Source organism: Dipodomys spectabilis, unplaced genomic scaffold, assembly GCF_019054845.1.
Source record: "Dipodomys spectabilis isolate Male_0828 unplaced genomic scaffold, ASM1905484v1 ptg000176l, whole genome shotgun sequence".
Taxonomy (NCBI): domain Eukaryota; kingdom Metazoa; phylum Chordata; class Mammalia; order Rodentia; family Heteromyidae; genus Dipodomys; species Dipodomys spectabilis.
The window spans coordinates 2,571,063-2,585,483 of NW_024870853.1; the positions used below are offsets into that span (position 1 = coordinate 2,571,063).

A 14,421-nucleotide genomic window follows, 5' to 3' on the forward strand; every position below is an offset into this window, starting at 1 on the left:
GCAAGCTATGGAGTGGTCACTAAAGTGCTAAGTGGAGTCTGGGTTACAAAATGAGTCATTGTCAAATTTCTTCCAGAAATATACATAAATCTATAGCAATTACAAAAGATAATAAAGGAGATTCTATGAAGGACTATAAGAAATAAATGTGTAATAGTGTTTTAAGTAAACTCAATGACTAATATATATATGCATATATATATGATCTAACAAAAACTGTACAATTTAACTGTGAAATAGGAAACTTTTTTTGTTGGTTCTGTTTTTTTGTTTTTGTTTTTGTTTTGGTCCAGTCATGGGCCTGAACTCTGGGCCTGGGCGCTGTCCCTCAGCTCTTCAGCTCAAGGCAAGTGCTCTACCACTTGAGCCACAGTGCCACTTCCGGCCTTTTTTTTCTGCTTATGTGGTGTTGAGGAATCAAACCCAGGGCCTCAGGCATGCAAGACAAGCACTCTACCACTGAGCCACCTTCCTAGCCCTTTTTGTTGGTTCTGAATAGAATTGAATATCAGAATAATTAGCTCTCTTAAAATAAATTGATGAATTTATTGTGATCTCAATCCAGAATGTCAACAAAATTGTTTTCCTGGAATGAGATAGTCAGCTCAGCTCTAAGGCAACATATGCATCTCTAAAACTCACCCAGCTGTGCGAAATTGTGCAATTAAAACCACAGGGCTTCTGGGTAACATGGGAGTAGAGGCATTCCATGAGGAATCTCTGCCAGTGACATACACAGGAAAGAAAGGAACTTAATGAAAATGGCATCACAGTTTTTCACATTTAATATAAGAACTATGTGAAAGACCTGAAGTACTGAAAAAAAAAAAGAGACCTCAAATTTGTTTGTAGAAATGAACTTCAAAGGATTACAACTCATAAGCATTGTGGAGAGGTAGAAAGAAGGTACCTGTTGTGAAGGGTGTGGCTCATCACACACACGATGAGTAGATGTAGCTGGTAAATGGTGGCAGAGTATATACCACTTCTTTTTTTTTCAGTTGTGGGACTTGAACTCAGGGCGCTGTCCCTCAGCTCTTCAGCTCAAGGTGAGTGCTCTACCACTTGAGCCACAGCACCACTTTCGGTTTTCTGTTGGTTAACTGGAGATGAGTCTGAAAGACTTACCTGCCTGAGCTGGCTTTGAACTGTGATCCTCAGATCTCAGCCTCCTGAGTAGCTAGGATTATAGGCAGCTTGGACTCTGAGCATAATTGTCTACATTTTCTGTTTTTGGTAGCCCAAAATTTCAGCATCCCAAATCTCTCTCTGTCTCCACCCCCCTCCTTCCTTCCTTCCTTCCCTCCTTCCTTCCTTCCTTCTTTCCTTTTTACCTTTCTCTCTCTTCTTTCTTTCTTTCTTTTTTTCTTTCTTTCTCTCTCTCTCTCTTTCTTTCTTTCTCTCTCTCTCTCTTTCTTTCTTTCTCTCTCTCTCTCTCTCTTTCTTTCTTTCTTTTCTTCCCCTTCCTTCCTCTCTTTGTTTCTGGGTACTATAATTGACTTTTTCCTGTAGAAGTTTTCACACTTTGGACTTATCTAGTTATTTCCTCATAATTGGATTCAAGCTAAAACATTTTTTTGCAAAGATATGTCATGGGTGATATGCATTTCTCACTGCATATCTTCTGGAGGCATAAAATGTTTTTGATTTTTCTAGTCATTTGATCACTTGGTAAAAGTGGTTTCCACTGGATCTGGGGATAGGGCTTAGCATATATGACACCTTGGATTCCATCCCTAGCACCAAAAATACAGTGAAATCCTGGGTCTTTCCATTGTAAATGTGCGGTCATAGGAACAATTTCAGCCCTTATTACGTTCTTCCTAGTTGTTGAAATGGTGAATTTGTTATGCTATCTGGTATAAAAGGACTTTGCAGAGGCAATTAAGGTTACCAATTAGCAGACGCTAATATAGGAAGATGGATGTGGTGAGTCATGCCTGTAACTGTGGAGTCTGTAACTTAGAGTCTGAAGCCAAAGGATCATAAGTTTGAGGCCAGCCTGAGCTTCATAGCAAGACTCTATTTCAAAATCCAAACTAAACCAAACAAAAAACAACAACCGCAACAAAAAAGAGAAGATTGTCATGGATATAATTACATAACCCCTTAAAGGAAGAGGGAAGTTGGAGGCATGATTCAGAGGGTAAAGTGCTAGCCAATAAGCAAAAGCATCAGGTACTGAATTTGAGTTCCAGTCTCCAACGTAAGGGTGGAAAAAGAAATTTGTCAGGTGCTGGTGGTTCATGCCTGTAATTCTAGCTACTTAGGAGACTGAGATATACAGATCATGATTTGAAGCCAGCCAGGGCAGGAAAGTCTAGGAAATTTATATCTCTGACAAATTACAAAAAAAGTTGGAAGTGGAGCTAGGCCTCAAGTGATAAGAGTGATAGCCTTGAGCAAAAGAAGCTCAGGGACAGCACCCAGGTCTGGACTTCAAGCTCAGGACTAATAGTACACAAAGAACAGTAGAAGAGGGATGAAGAGTAGCTCAGTGGTAGAACACATGCTTAGTATTCAATCTCTAATACAAAAAAGAAAAGTGGAAAAGGGGAAGACTCAAAGCAGGAAAAATTTCTGAGTCCCTGTGGCTTAAACATTGAGAGACCATCTGGGTGCTGTTGGCTCACAGCTGTGATTCTAGCTACTCATAAGGCTGAGACCTGAGCATCATGGTTCAAAGCCAGCCCAGTCAGTAAAGTCTGGTCCACTCTTATCTCCAATTAATCAGCCCAAAGCTGGAAGTAGAGCTGTGGCTCAGGTAGTAGAGTGCTGGCCTTGAGTGGAGAAAGCTGAAGAACAATGTACAGGCTCTTCAGTTTACGCTGTGTTATTAGCATACATACATAAAAAAGATGGAAAGACCATATGGTCAAGGAACCAGGAATCTCAGTTTAACTTCATTGAAATTAATTCTGTTATCAACTGACATGAGTTTGGAAGTAGATTCATATACCTGCAAATACTTTGGCTGCTTTTAGTCCATTGAGAAAAGTACTACTACATAGTGCTGGACTTCTGAGCTTCATAGAATGTGGAATCTGCTGGGTGCTGATGGCTCATACCTCTATTCCTAGCTACTCAGGAATGTGAGATATGAGGTTCTTGTCTCAAAGCCAGCGCAGGCAGTGAAAATATGTGACACTCATGTCCAGTTAACCACCAAAAAGCTGGAAGTAGAGATGTGGTTCAAGTGGTAGAGCACTAGCCTTGAGCACAAAAACTCAGGAACAGTGTCCATGCCTGGAGTTCAAGACCCAGGACTGGCACACACACAAAAATATGGGATCTGTTTGTGCTGTTTTTAGCAGTTAGGGGGGGTTGCAGACATTTGTTATAACATAAATAGAAAATGAATTAAGGAGACTTTCCCTTATGATAAATACATAATCTACAGGGTTATACTTTGAGATCATCTGAATATTGGGTTTTTCAACACCTACGGATGTCTGAATCAGTTAATACTTTGGTAAGTATAAAATGGAGATTTTTTTTTTCTTTCATACCAGAATTACTCATTCATTTTCTTAATTTTGTCCTGATTTTATTGAGGTATAATTGGTCAATACAAAGTATACCTATATAAGATATATGATATATAACATTTTGATATATGCATATATTGTGGAATGCTCACCACAATCAAGGTAATTAGTATATTTATGCTATCATTATCATGTCATATATTAGACCTTCACAGTTCTGTGAAACTAGAACTTTGCATCTAGGCATATTTACAGAGATGGGAAGTAGGTTTATGATTGCAGAATGCTAGGGTAAAGGGTGTTACCAGTGGATAGTCTGGCTCAGAGATGAAGAGCTCAGATTCCATTGCTTCCTGACACACATTGTACTTGCTATGTGATTCTTCATATTTGTCCCTGGCTTCCTGAATCTCTGTAGATCCAAAACTGAGCCATCCCACATTCTTCAAGGCTCAGATATGTCTCTACCACTCTTCCTTCTCAACCCCTTACAAATGAAGAGGCCTTCTCTATTCATTCCAATCTGTACTGTCATCTTGTCTTGAACATTTATATTATCAGTAGTTCAATTAATTACATAACCCTATCATCACAAAATATAAGCAGTTAAATCATTATATACACTAATATATATTCAGAATTTGTATTAAATTGTTATTGAATACTTTCCATGGATCAGGCAAGGAGACTTGATTTCATAATCTCACTTATGTATCACATCAGCTTTGTGAAATATATCTGTTAAATCCAGAGATGGTAATCTGCTTGAGACCACAGTGGCTGAGGTGGCAATTTAACCAAAGCATAATTCCAAACACTGTACTCCTAATTTGTCATTTGAATTTCTCATTTGAATTATGTTATAGATGTTTAATTTCTTTAGATTATTAAGACGAGGAGGACAAGGATTTTGCGTTTTCCTTTGGAAGTACTTCATTGTTATATTAGCTATTATACATAGTCAGTGCTCAATAAATATAAACCTTGATTTGCAGTGGTGGGATTCAAACCCAGAACCTCACACATGCAAGGTAAGTGCTCTACCACTGAGTTATACGCTAGTCCAATGTCTACTTTAAGCCTAGGTGAAGCCTCAGCTAGTTGAAAACACCAGTTACTTCTAAAAGGATTTAGAATTAAATTCACAGATAGCATATTCTTTGTGTATTGGTAAAATAAACAAGGACCTTTGGGTGCATCCTTAATCCAAGATATCAGGTAGAAGAGAACCATACCTTCACAACTTATTTGCCCCTTGCATCTGTAAGACCTGATTGGGCCACATGCACAATGGGTCTGACAAGTATGATCATTTCTTTTTTTTTTTACTCCTCCCCCCATTTTATAATACTGGGGAATCAAACCCTGGATATTACAATTCCTAGGCAAGTGTTTTGCCACTGAGCTATATCCCAGCCCTAGTGTGATCATTTCTAAATTGTTCAACTCCTCTCTGTTCTCCTTGTAACTCTTAGTCTGAAAGGACCTAACTTGTGGTATGTGCTCTTTCTGGTTTGTCTTTGCTAGCTGCCTGCCTTCCCTTCTTGTGCATTTAAATGAGGCATAATACCTATTGGAAGTGTCTTTGAAATTCAACAGGTAAGATTTTATCAGGTTAGATTTTATCCGGTTAGATTTTATCCAGAAAGGTGATCAGCTAAAATTATGGTGTGGTATCAGACAAGTAATTTCTCTGGACCCCAGCTTAGTCCTCAGTAAAATGGACCTGAAGGCATGGGGCTGCTAAGTGGTTCAGCTTTAGCAAATGAAAAGCCAAAAGTGCCATCCTTAGCACTGCATTTTCTCTTTCCACCCCTGCCCCCTTTTTTTGCCAGACTGGGGCTTGAACTCCTGGTCTGGGTGATGTCCCTGGGCTCTTTTTTGCTCAACGCTAACACTTTATCATTTGAGCCACAGCATAATTTCTGGCTTTTTCTGTGATTAATTGGAGATAAGAGTCTTATGGACTTTCCTGCCCAGGCTGGCTTTGAACCTCAATCCTCAGATATCAGGCTCCTGAGTAGCTAGGATTACAGGTGTGAGCTACCAGCACCCAGCCCTATTTTCTTTTAAAAAGAGTGTAGTGTCCATCCTCCAATATTTTAGCATTGTTAGAATTGCATATTTAATATTGCTAGAAGATACACTATGGAGAGAGACATCAGGATCTAGAGATGTAGATGAGATTAATGATTGGTGTACAAGAGATATGAAATCATTATCTATTTTGCTGTATACATCATAAACACATCAGTTGAGGGTGAGAACTGAGCAGGGGGGTTGTTGGAGATATGGTTCAAGAGGTAGAGTGCTAGCCTAGAGCAGAGTCTCAATGTTGGTGTAGCCCTTGTGTTACTGGAAATTTACCACAATCAGCTGCAGTCTCCATGAGGTGATTTCAAGCAAGCCTCAGACTTGAGCAAAGAGGTGAGAAGTTATGTATAGTTAAAATAGTCCAAATAATGAACATATCACAGCTGGTTCAGCTGGTTTGGAAGTGAATGCCGGCAGTCAGATAGTCTATTATCTCAGGTTTGGTCTGCCTCATTCGGGCAAAAATAAGTCATTAAAGCCTAGCAGGTGGTTCAGCCTTTCCTGTATTCAAGGATTCCTACATTGCTGTGAAGTGGCTGTGGGGGAGGAAAGCTCTGAAGCATTAAGACCCTCCTGAGAACCAGCCAATGGGGCAGAATCCTTGTTCCAGGGAAAATGGAGGTTTACTGAGTTACATTTGATCTTTAGGACATGGCTTACTGTTCTAAGTACTAAATTTAAAGATCTATTGTTTTGGAAGTTAAAGATCTATCATTTTTGAATTATTTGTTGATCTATTTTTGGTTAGAATGAAGCCTATTAATCCTCAGATGAGTGGAATACTAATACCAAACCAAAGCAAAACAACAAATGTTTTGTAGCTGGGCACAGGTACGTTACACCTATAAATCCTAGCTACTGGGGCTGGGAAGGTGGCTCAGTGGTAGAGCACTTGCCTTGCATGCATTAGGCCCTGAGTTCGATTCCTCAGCACCACATAAGCAAAAAGAAAAAAGCCGGAAGTGGCACTGTGGCTCAAGTGGTAGAGCGCTAGCCTTGAGCTGAAGAGCTGAGGGACAGTGCCCAGGCCCAGAGTTCAGGCCCCAAGACTGGACTCAAGATAAAAAAAAAAAAAAGAAAAGAAAATCCTAGCTACTCAAGAGACTGAGATCTGAAAAGTAGAACCAACCCTGGCAGTCAAATTCTTGAGACTGTTATTTCCAATTAACCAGCAAGTAGCCAGAAGTAGAGGTGTGGTTCAAGTGGTAGAGTGCCAGCCTTGAATGAAAAAAGTGAGAATATGAGGCTCTGAGTTCAAGCCCTCTACCAGCACTAAAGAAAACAAAACAAAAGGTTCATCTTGTGAGATTCTATGACCTTGGTGGCTACATAGGCTGGTCACCTTAAGTTTTCCCACTTAATTAATTCCAACACTTTCCCCCTCCTCCCAAAGCCCCTGTAATCTTATCCTCCATTTTAGGTGCAGGAGCTCTGTGAGCAATGGATGACTCAGACTACAGGATCTGCACCCCAGTGGTCCTGAAGGACTGCTCTGCATAGAGTCAGTCCTGAACATTAGAGCCACCTTGCCATTATTAGCCTTACTTAACAAGCCAAGAGTAGTGATGAAGTAAGCAGTCAGAAGGGTAGGATCACAAGATGTTTTCTTCATAATTACAACTAAGATTACTTTTTTAAAAAGAATACTTAATGTGTGTGTGTGTGTGGGGATAACCTCATGAACTCTAGCGCTCTTTCATGCTCTGTTTGTCCAGTACATCGCATGCAATGTATGAGGACATACAGGTTTGAACTTTTCCAAGCTTGCTTGTTGTCCAGAGAGGGCCTTTGTTTCGCCCTGGCTACTGTTTATCTCTCTCGCCAATGGTTAAGGTCACTTTGCATTTCCCATTGCTTGTGGCTAACTGCTATCAGCATTGGAAAAGATTTAATGGGAGGGTGGGGGTCCCTCCTGGAGCGAAGTAAGCTAAGGAAGGCTGAGGATGAGTGAGATGGAGACTCTAGGTGCCATTTGCCCCTTCCACCCATTAGGCAGATATCTAATCCCCTTTATCCATTGTTTCCCCTTCCTAAAGCCCTCCCCCCCACAAATAACAGATTCTAATTTGGCACGAAGGTACAAAAAATCCCGAGGGGAGAGAGCTCTTTTTTGTCCAGTTCAGACAACGAACAAGGCAAATTGGTAAAGGCTGTGCCTTGTCCCTTTCTCGCTCCTCCACATACCAGGTTTGCTGTTGCGGGTGGGAAACAGTCTCGGGGTCCACGCATTCCTTATTACAAAGCCGAAGTGTGTGCGTGTGTGTGTGTGTGCACGCGCGCGTGTGTTGTGTGTTTTGTGTTGTGTGATGTGTGTTATGTGTAGGGAGGAGGACAGGGGGTGGGATCCCATGACGTGATTGGCTCCGCCTCCTGGTGCATATAAGGGGCGATTGGCGCGCAACGACCCCAAGCAGCAGTATTGAAGCCCGAGCAGCCGAACTCAGCATCCCCAACCCAACTCGGTTTAAGTCAGCCTCGCCAAATCCAGTCCGAGCTGCTTCACTCCTTGGGTTTGCCACAGCTCTCTGGTAAGCCTTCGGGGGCCGACACATGTGTTGGAGGGGGAGACGGGGTGGGTCCTGGCATACTTAGGGTTTTCCTGCAACCATCACATGCAATTGCATCAACCTGGCAATGACCTGTTGCTGGCGAGACCCCAGCCCCGGAAGCCAGGGTTTCCATCTCCACCCCAGCTCTAGCCTGTTTCTAGATGGAAACAGGAAAAAAAAAATACTGAGAGCTGAGTCGAGGGCGGGGGTGGGGTGGGGGTCTTCCCTCACCTTTACGGGAGGGAACTGTGAGCCATCTCTTGCAGAGAAGGGCTCTGGGGCCCTTCTCGGGAAGCGTCTCCCAAATCTTAGATGTAGAAGCTCCGCCTCACAGTTGATGATTACAGGTCAGACTAGAGGGGCGAAAGGAAATGGGGGGACATTTGCTTACTCCCTTGGGCGAAGGCAGCACCCGCTGAGCGGTACGGGTTTGCTGAGGAGGGAAATAATTGAACTGGTGGGTCACTTTTAATCTGCAGCGGACGTCGGTTCCCTCCCCTGGGCGATCTGAGAGCCATGTCTCTCGCTCAGGGGACGTGCACTAAAAGGATCGTGGGTGTTGGGCGTGAGAAGGGGGTTCTTCCAGAGTTGCTGGCCTCTCAGTTGAGCTCTGCTTGAATTCCTAAGGATTCACAGGCTAGGGAACAGATACTAGGTTTTAGAGTTACTGGGTTGTGGTCTAGGATAAATTCTATAGGTTCCTGGCCAAAGAAAGAATAAATCTAATATTGTCTTAAAACTTACTAGGTACCCACCACTGTACTGCTACAGGGGAATTTGACATACCTCTGCTGAAATTAGCCCTTCCAAAAACCTTTCGAGGTATTGTAATCCCTACTTGCATCATTTCTACTTGCCGGTGAAAAACAGTTTGGAGGTAAAGGAGCTTGCTTTTGTCCATGTAATTCTCCTCTCCCCTCTCCCCTCCATTCTTTTTCTGGGTGGAGTGGGTTTTGTAATTCACTTTTAGAGCTTAGGGATAATGAGCCCTATTGAAAGGGCTTTTTTTTTGGTCTTGTTTTTCAGCATCCTCTTCCATTACAAACTACAATGTCGTGTCAGGCTCTTCGCAGATTTGGTCAGAAGCTGATGCGGAGACGCATATTGGATCCAAGCATGACCGAGACTCGCCTTGCCCGATGCCTGAGCACTCTGGACTTGGTGGCCCTGGGTGTGGGCAGCACACTAGGTGCAGGCGTGTATGTCTTGGCTGGTGGGGTCGCCAAAGATAAAGCAGGACCTTCCATTGTGATCTGCTTTTTGGTGGCCGCCCTGTCCTCCTTGTTGGCAGGGCTGTGCTATGCTGAGTTTGGTGCCCGGGTGCCCCATTCTGGTTCTGCGTATCTCTACAGCTATGTCACTGTGGGTGAACTCTGGGCCTTCACTACTGGCTGGAACCTTATCCTCTCCTATGTCCTCGGTGAGATGGTGGGGGGCCACAGTCAGCTGGGAAGGAGGGGAGCGGTTTGGGGCCAGGAAATCTGGATAGAAGGGTAAAGCTAAATATTCTTTCTTCTTAATATCATGACTTCAGTACTCCTAAATGTACATATTTGTGGGAGTCTAGGAGAGTTGAAGGTGTGGAGAAATTATTTATTCTACTCATCTCTGTCTGGGTTGGCTTCATTAAGTGACTGGCTTTGGTTTTGGTGGAGCTGGATATGGTGGTGCATGCTGTAGTTCAAGAAGTCAGGAAGCTGAGGTAAGTGGATTGAAGGTTCCGGGTCAGTTTGGGCTACATAATGAGACTCTTTAAAAAAAAAAAACAAGCAGGTGCTGGTGGCTCACACCTGTAATTCTAGTTACTCAGGAAGCTGAGATCTAAGGCTCATTGTTCAAAGCCAGCCCAGGTAGGAGAGTCTGTGAGAGTTTATCTTCAATTAACCACCAGAAAAAAGGAAGTGCGCTGTGGCTTAAAGTGGTAGAGTAGTAGCCTTGAGCAAAACAGCCTATTAGGGACAGTGCTCAGGCTTAGACCTCAATCCTCATGACTGACAATAAAAACAAAAGGAAGAAGAAGAAGATGATGATGAAAAAGAAAAGATAAAAATAGGTGACAATGGCAGGGATTTGTATGGGATTGGTGTGGGGAAGGGAGGAAACTTGACCCCAACCACATTTTCTCCTCTGCTTTATCAGGTACAGCCAGTGTGGCCCGGGCCTGGAGTTCTACTTTTGACAACTTGGTTGGGAACTACATCTCTCAGACATTGAAAGGGACCGTTGCACTACATGTGCCCAATGTCCTTGCAGAATATCCAGACTTCTTTGCTATGGGCCTTGTGTTGCTGCTCACTGGTGAGGCCAGGGGTAGGGCAGAATGATGGGAAAGGCCTGGGTCTGTGAAGGGTGTGATGGAGGTGGTGATGGAAAAGAGGTAGACACCCTGGGAAGGAAAGAACCTGTCATAGAAAGAGGTAGAAAAAGGTAGCATGGAGTGAGGATTCTCTTTCTCATGGTCCTGAATGAATTTTCCCCACAGGATTGTTGGCTCTAGGGGCTAGTGAGTCTGCCCTTGTGACCAAAGTGTTCACAGGAGTGAATCTTTTGGTTCTCGGCTTTGTCATCATCTCTGGCTTCATTAAGGGAAACCTGCAAAACTGGAAACTCACAGGAGAGGACTATGCATTGACGAAGGCTGAACTCAATGACACTACTAGGTTAGAGAGCCACTCTTGGGAGCTGACACAATGGAAAGTAGAGGGATTCAGAAAGGGATGGGAAATAATGGTTGGTTGGGCATTGAAGACCTAGAAAAGTACTTTGGCATTAGAGAAAAGGTAAGGGGTTGACTCAACATATCCTTACCTTGTCCATTCTCTTTCCCACTCTAGCTTGGGCCCTCTGGGCGCTGGAGGATTCATGCCTTTTGGTGTTGAAGGGATTCTTCGTGGAGCGGCTACCTGTTTCTATGCATTTGTTGGTTTTGACTGTATTGCCACCACAGGTAACACTGTCTCTTCTGTCTGGGGCTTGGGTGCTCAGGCTTCATGCAGATTGGGGGTAATAGGGGAGCAATCTGCTTCCCTGGTTCAGAAGTTTTGTGCTGTACCCTTTTGTTCAGGAGAAGAAGCTCGGAACCCACAGCGTTCCATCCCCATGGGCATCGTGATCTCCCTCTCGGTGTGCTTTTTGGCCTATTTTGGTGTGTCTTCAGCTCTCACCCTCCTGATGCCTTACTATCAGCTTCAGCCTGAAAGCCCTATGCCTGAGGCGTTCCTCCACGTGGGATGGGCTCCTGCCCGTTATCTTGTGGCTGTTGGCTCCCTCTGTGCTCTTTCTACTAGGTCAGTGACAAATGGTTTAAGCTCCTCCCAGGCCAGGATCTCAGAGTAAGATCATTTCATAGTAGGCAATAAAATGTCCCTTGTAAGGGTCGTGGAGGGATCATGGAGACACCTAAAATGTGTAGGGTTGGAAAGATATCCCTCAAGTCAACTCATACCACGCTGGCCATTCTCTCCTGCAGCCTCTTGGGCTCAATGTTCCCTATGCCTCGGGTGATCTACGCAATGGCCGAGGATGGTCTTCTGTTCCATGTCCTTGCTCGGGTCCACAGTGGTACATACACACCCATCTTGGCCACTGTGGTTTCTGGCATTATTGCAGGTAAAAAAAAAAAAGTCCTCTTCGCGGTTTCATGAATTCCTTTAACTTGGTTAGTTATTCCTTTCTTTCTCTTTTGGTTTTCTGCCCACCAATTGAAGCGTTCATGGCATTCCTCTTTAAACTCACCGATCTTGTAGACCTGATGTCAATTGGAACCCTGTTGGCTTACTCTCTGGTATCCATTTGTGTTCTCATCCTCAGGTGAGATCTCCTGGCTCTATGTAAGATTTTTTTTGTTTGTTTCTTGTTGTTCATGGGGCCTGAACTCTGGGCCTGGGTGCTGTCCCTCAGCTCTTCAGCTCAAGGCTAGTGCTCTACCACTTGAGCCACACTGCCACTTTTCAGTTTTCTGAATGGTTTATTGAAAAGTCTAACGACTTTCCTGCCTGACTGGCTTTGAACTGCAATCTTCAGATCTTAGCCTCCTGAGTAGCTAGGATTACAGGCGTGAGCCACCGGCGCCCAGCTGTAAGGTGGTTTTGATTTGTGTTGTTATTCTTGGGTGAGGATCGATGAGGATGTACTACTACTCTCCCTCCTCCATTTTGTCAATAACTTGAGGAATTCAAGTATCCCTTTCCATCCCAAAGAGTTTCCACCACTAATGCTGATGAGGAAATTGCCTAGGAGAAAGATGATAGTTAAATGTAATTCTTAGAACTGCCATCTTTTCTTACTTATACCACAGATATCAACCAGACCAGAAGATAAAGACAGAAGAAGAGGAAATAGAGATTCAGGAGGAGCAGACAAGTGAAGCAGAGAAGCTGACCCTCCAGGATCTATTTTGCCCAATTAACTCTGTTCCGACTCCACTCTCTGGCCAAATTGTCTATGTTTGTTCTTCACTGCTTGGTGAGCAGTGATAGCTTTCTTTGGGGGTAGCTTTCAGAGGTCGGCCAGATGGGGTGAACATGTGTGGTGGCATTTGATGGTTGAGGGAAGGCCCAGAGAGAATGTGACCTCCAAAGGAATGGGCTACCTGATACCTTAGCATGTTGTTCTCATCTCATGTTTTGATGTCTCTTAACTTGACTACTGAAGCTCTACTGCTGACTATTCTTTGCCTGGTGCTGAATCAGTGGACAGTTCCATTACTTTCTGGAGAACCAGTGTGGGCCACCGTGGTTGTGCTGCTCCTGTTGCTCATTACTGGAATCACTGGGGTTGTCTGGAGACAGCCACAGAACCCTGCTCCTCTTCACTTTAAGGTAAATGGTATCTCTTTCCTCCTACCAACCTGTCTTGGGTAATAAGCTCCAAACTCCTGTGATCTAATAAAGTATATAGATATTTTTTAATTGGATCAAAAGGGAAGATAAGAGGTAACTAAGCCAAGATGTCTTTTTTTTGTGTGCCTATCCTGGGGCTCAAGGCTGATGCTCTTAACCACTTGAGCCACAGCTCCACTTCTGCCTTTTGCCAGGTAATTGGAGATAAATCTCATGGACTTTCCTACCCTGGATGGTATTGAACCATGATCCTCAGATCTCAGCCTCTTGAATAGTTAGGATAACAAGTGTGAGCCACCAGTGCCCAGCCCAAGACTTCTTCTTTACTTGACCCTTTTTAGTTGCTTTCCATGTCAGTTTATCCAAAGTATATTTGGAGAGTCCCATATGAGTTATAATAAAAGAATAGCACTGAAACATAGTATGAGTAGGCATTGAATTCTGCTTTTTTTTTTTTTTTCCGCCTGGATGAGATGGGCCACTCTGGTATACACAATGAAGATTTTCCTTTGTTTTCAGGTACCTGTTGTGCCTTTCCTCCCACTAGTGAGCATCTTTGTCAATGTTTACCTTATGATGCAGATGTCTGCTGGTACCTGGGCCCGATTTGGGGTCTGGATGCTGATTGGTATGTACACAGTTGGGAAGCATAAGCCTGTTGTATGCCTTATTCCAACACCTTTCTTTATTGACCTCCAGTAAAAGGTCTGGTAAACCTTTCCTGAAGGTCATTACCTCCCATCTCACAACTACCTTTCCCCACTAGGTTTTACTATCTACTTCGGCTATGGGATCCGGCACAGTGTTGAGGAGGTTAAGAGGCAGCAACCTCCACCAAAGAGCACAGCCCAGGTTATAGACCTTGATCTCACCAGTTCCTGTATCCAGTCCATTTGATCTAATCTTATTGAAGTGCTATCTGGTCCCCCTGCACAATAATGAAGAGCACCCTTGACCCCATGGAGAGCTGATCCTCCATGTCTTGTTACTTAGAGGGTACTGATAGAACTTGCATTTATTATGGAGTGAAGGCTGTATCTTTTTCATCTCTCATCTCTCTCGTTTTTTTAGATTTGTCTACTTTTAAATGGTCTCTGTAGTTGCTTACCGGCTTTGAAAAAATATTAAAAGAAAATGGAAATTAAAGAATCCAACTCTGTCCTGTTCTATGCTAGTCACAGATGATGTAGAGCCTATCTTTAAGACTAGAGAGGGGTTCTGGGTGCCAGGGGCTTACACCCTGTAATCCTAGCTACCAGGAGGCTGAGATGTGAGGATCATAGTTCGAAGCCAGTCCAGGCAGCAAAGTCCATGACACTCTATCATCTCTACTGAGAAAAAGCGGAAGTAGCACTGTGGCTCAAGTGGTAAAGCACTAACCTTGAGTACAAAGAGGCTTAGGGACAGCACCTAAGCCCTGAGTTCAAGCCCCAGGACTCGCAGAAAAAC

At 43.6% G+C, this 14,421-nt stretch overlaps 1 protein-coding gene across 1 annotated transcript; it reads left to right on the forward strand.

The window, feature by feature from the left end:
- Positions 1-8,943: 8,943 nt before the first annotated feature.
- Slc7a3 (solute carrier family 7 member 3) lies at positions 8,944-14,014 on the forward strand. The gene is made up of 12 exons (XM_042694911.1): positions 8,944-9,008; positions 9,158-9,551; positions 10,271-10,429; positions 10,614-10,791; positions 10,966-11,078; positions 11,196-11,418; positions 11,601-11,740; positions 11,839-11,941; positions 12,429-12,595; positions 12,785-12,951; positions 13,492-13,600; positions 13,739-14,014. The coding sequence occupies exons 2-12, from the start codon at positions 9,182-9,184 to the stop codon at positions 13,867-13,869; spliced, it is 1,860 nt and encodes a 619-aa protein (XP_042550845.1). The 5' UTR covers positions 8,944-9,008; positions 9,158-9,181; the 3' UTR covers positions 13,870-14,014.
- Positions 14,015-14,421: the final 407 nt, after the last annotated feature.

Bases quoted from the DNA above. Each gene is read 5' to 3' on its own strand.
- Slc7a3 (XM_042694911.1), top strand. From the start codon at position 9,182: ATGTCGTGTCAGGCTCTTCGCAGATTTGGTCAGAAGCTGATGCGGAGA. The intron at 10,792-10,965 runs GTTAGAGAGCCA...TTCCCACTCTAG, and splicing joins GAACTCAATGACACTACTAG to CTTGGGCCCTCTGGGCGCTG. The intron at 12,596-12,784 runs GTGAGCAGTGAT...TGACTACTGAAG, and splicing joins TGTTTGTTCTTCACTGCTTG to CTCTACTGCTGACTATTCTT.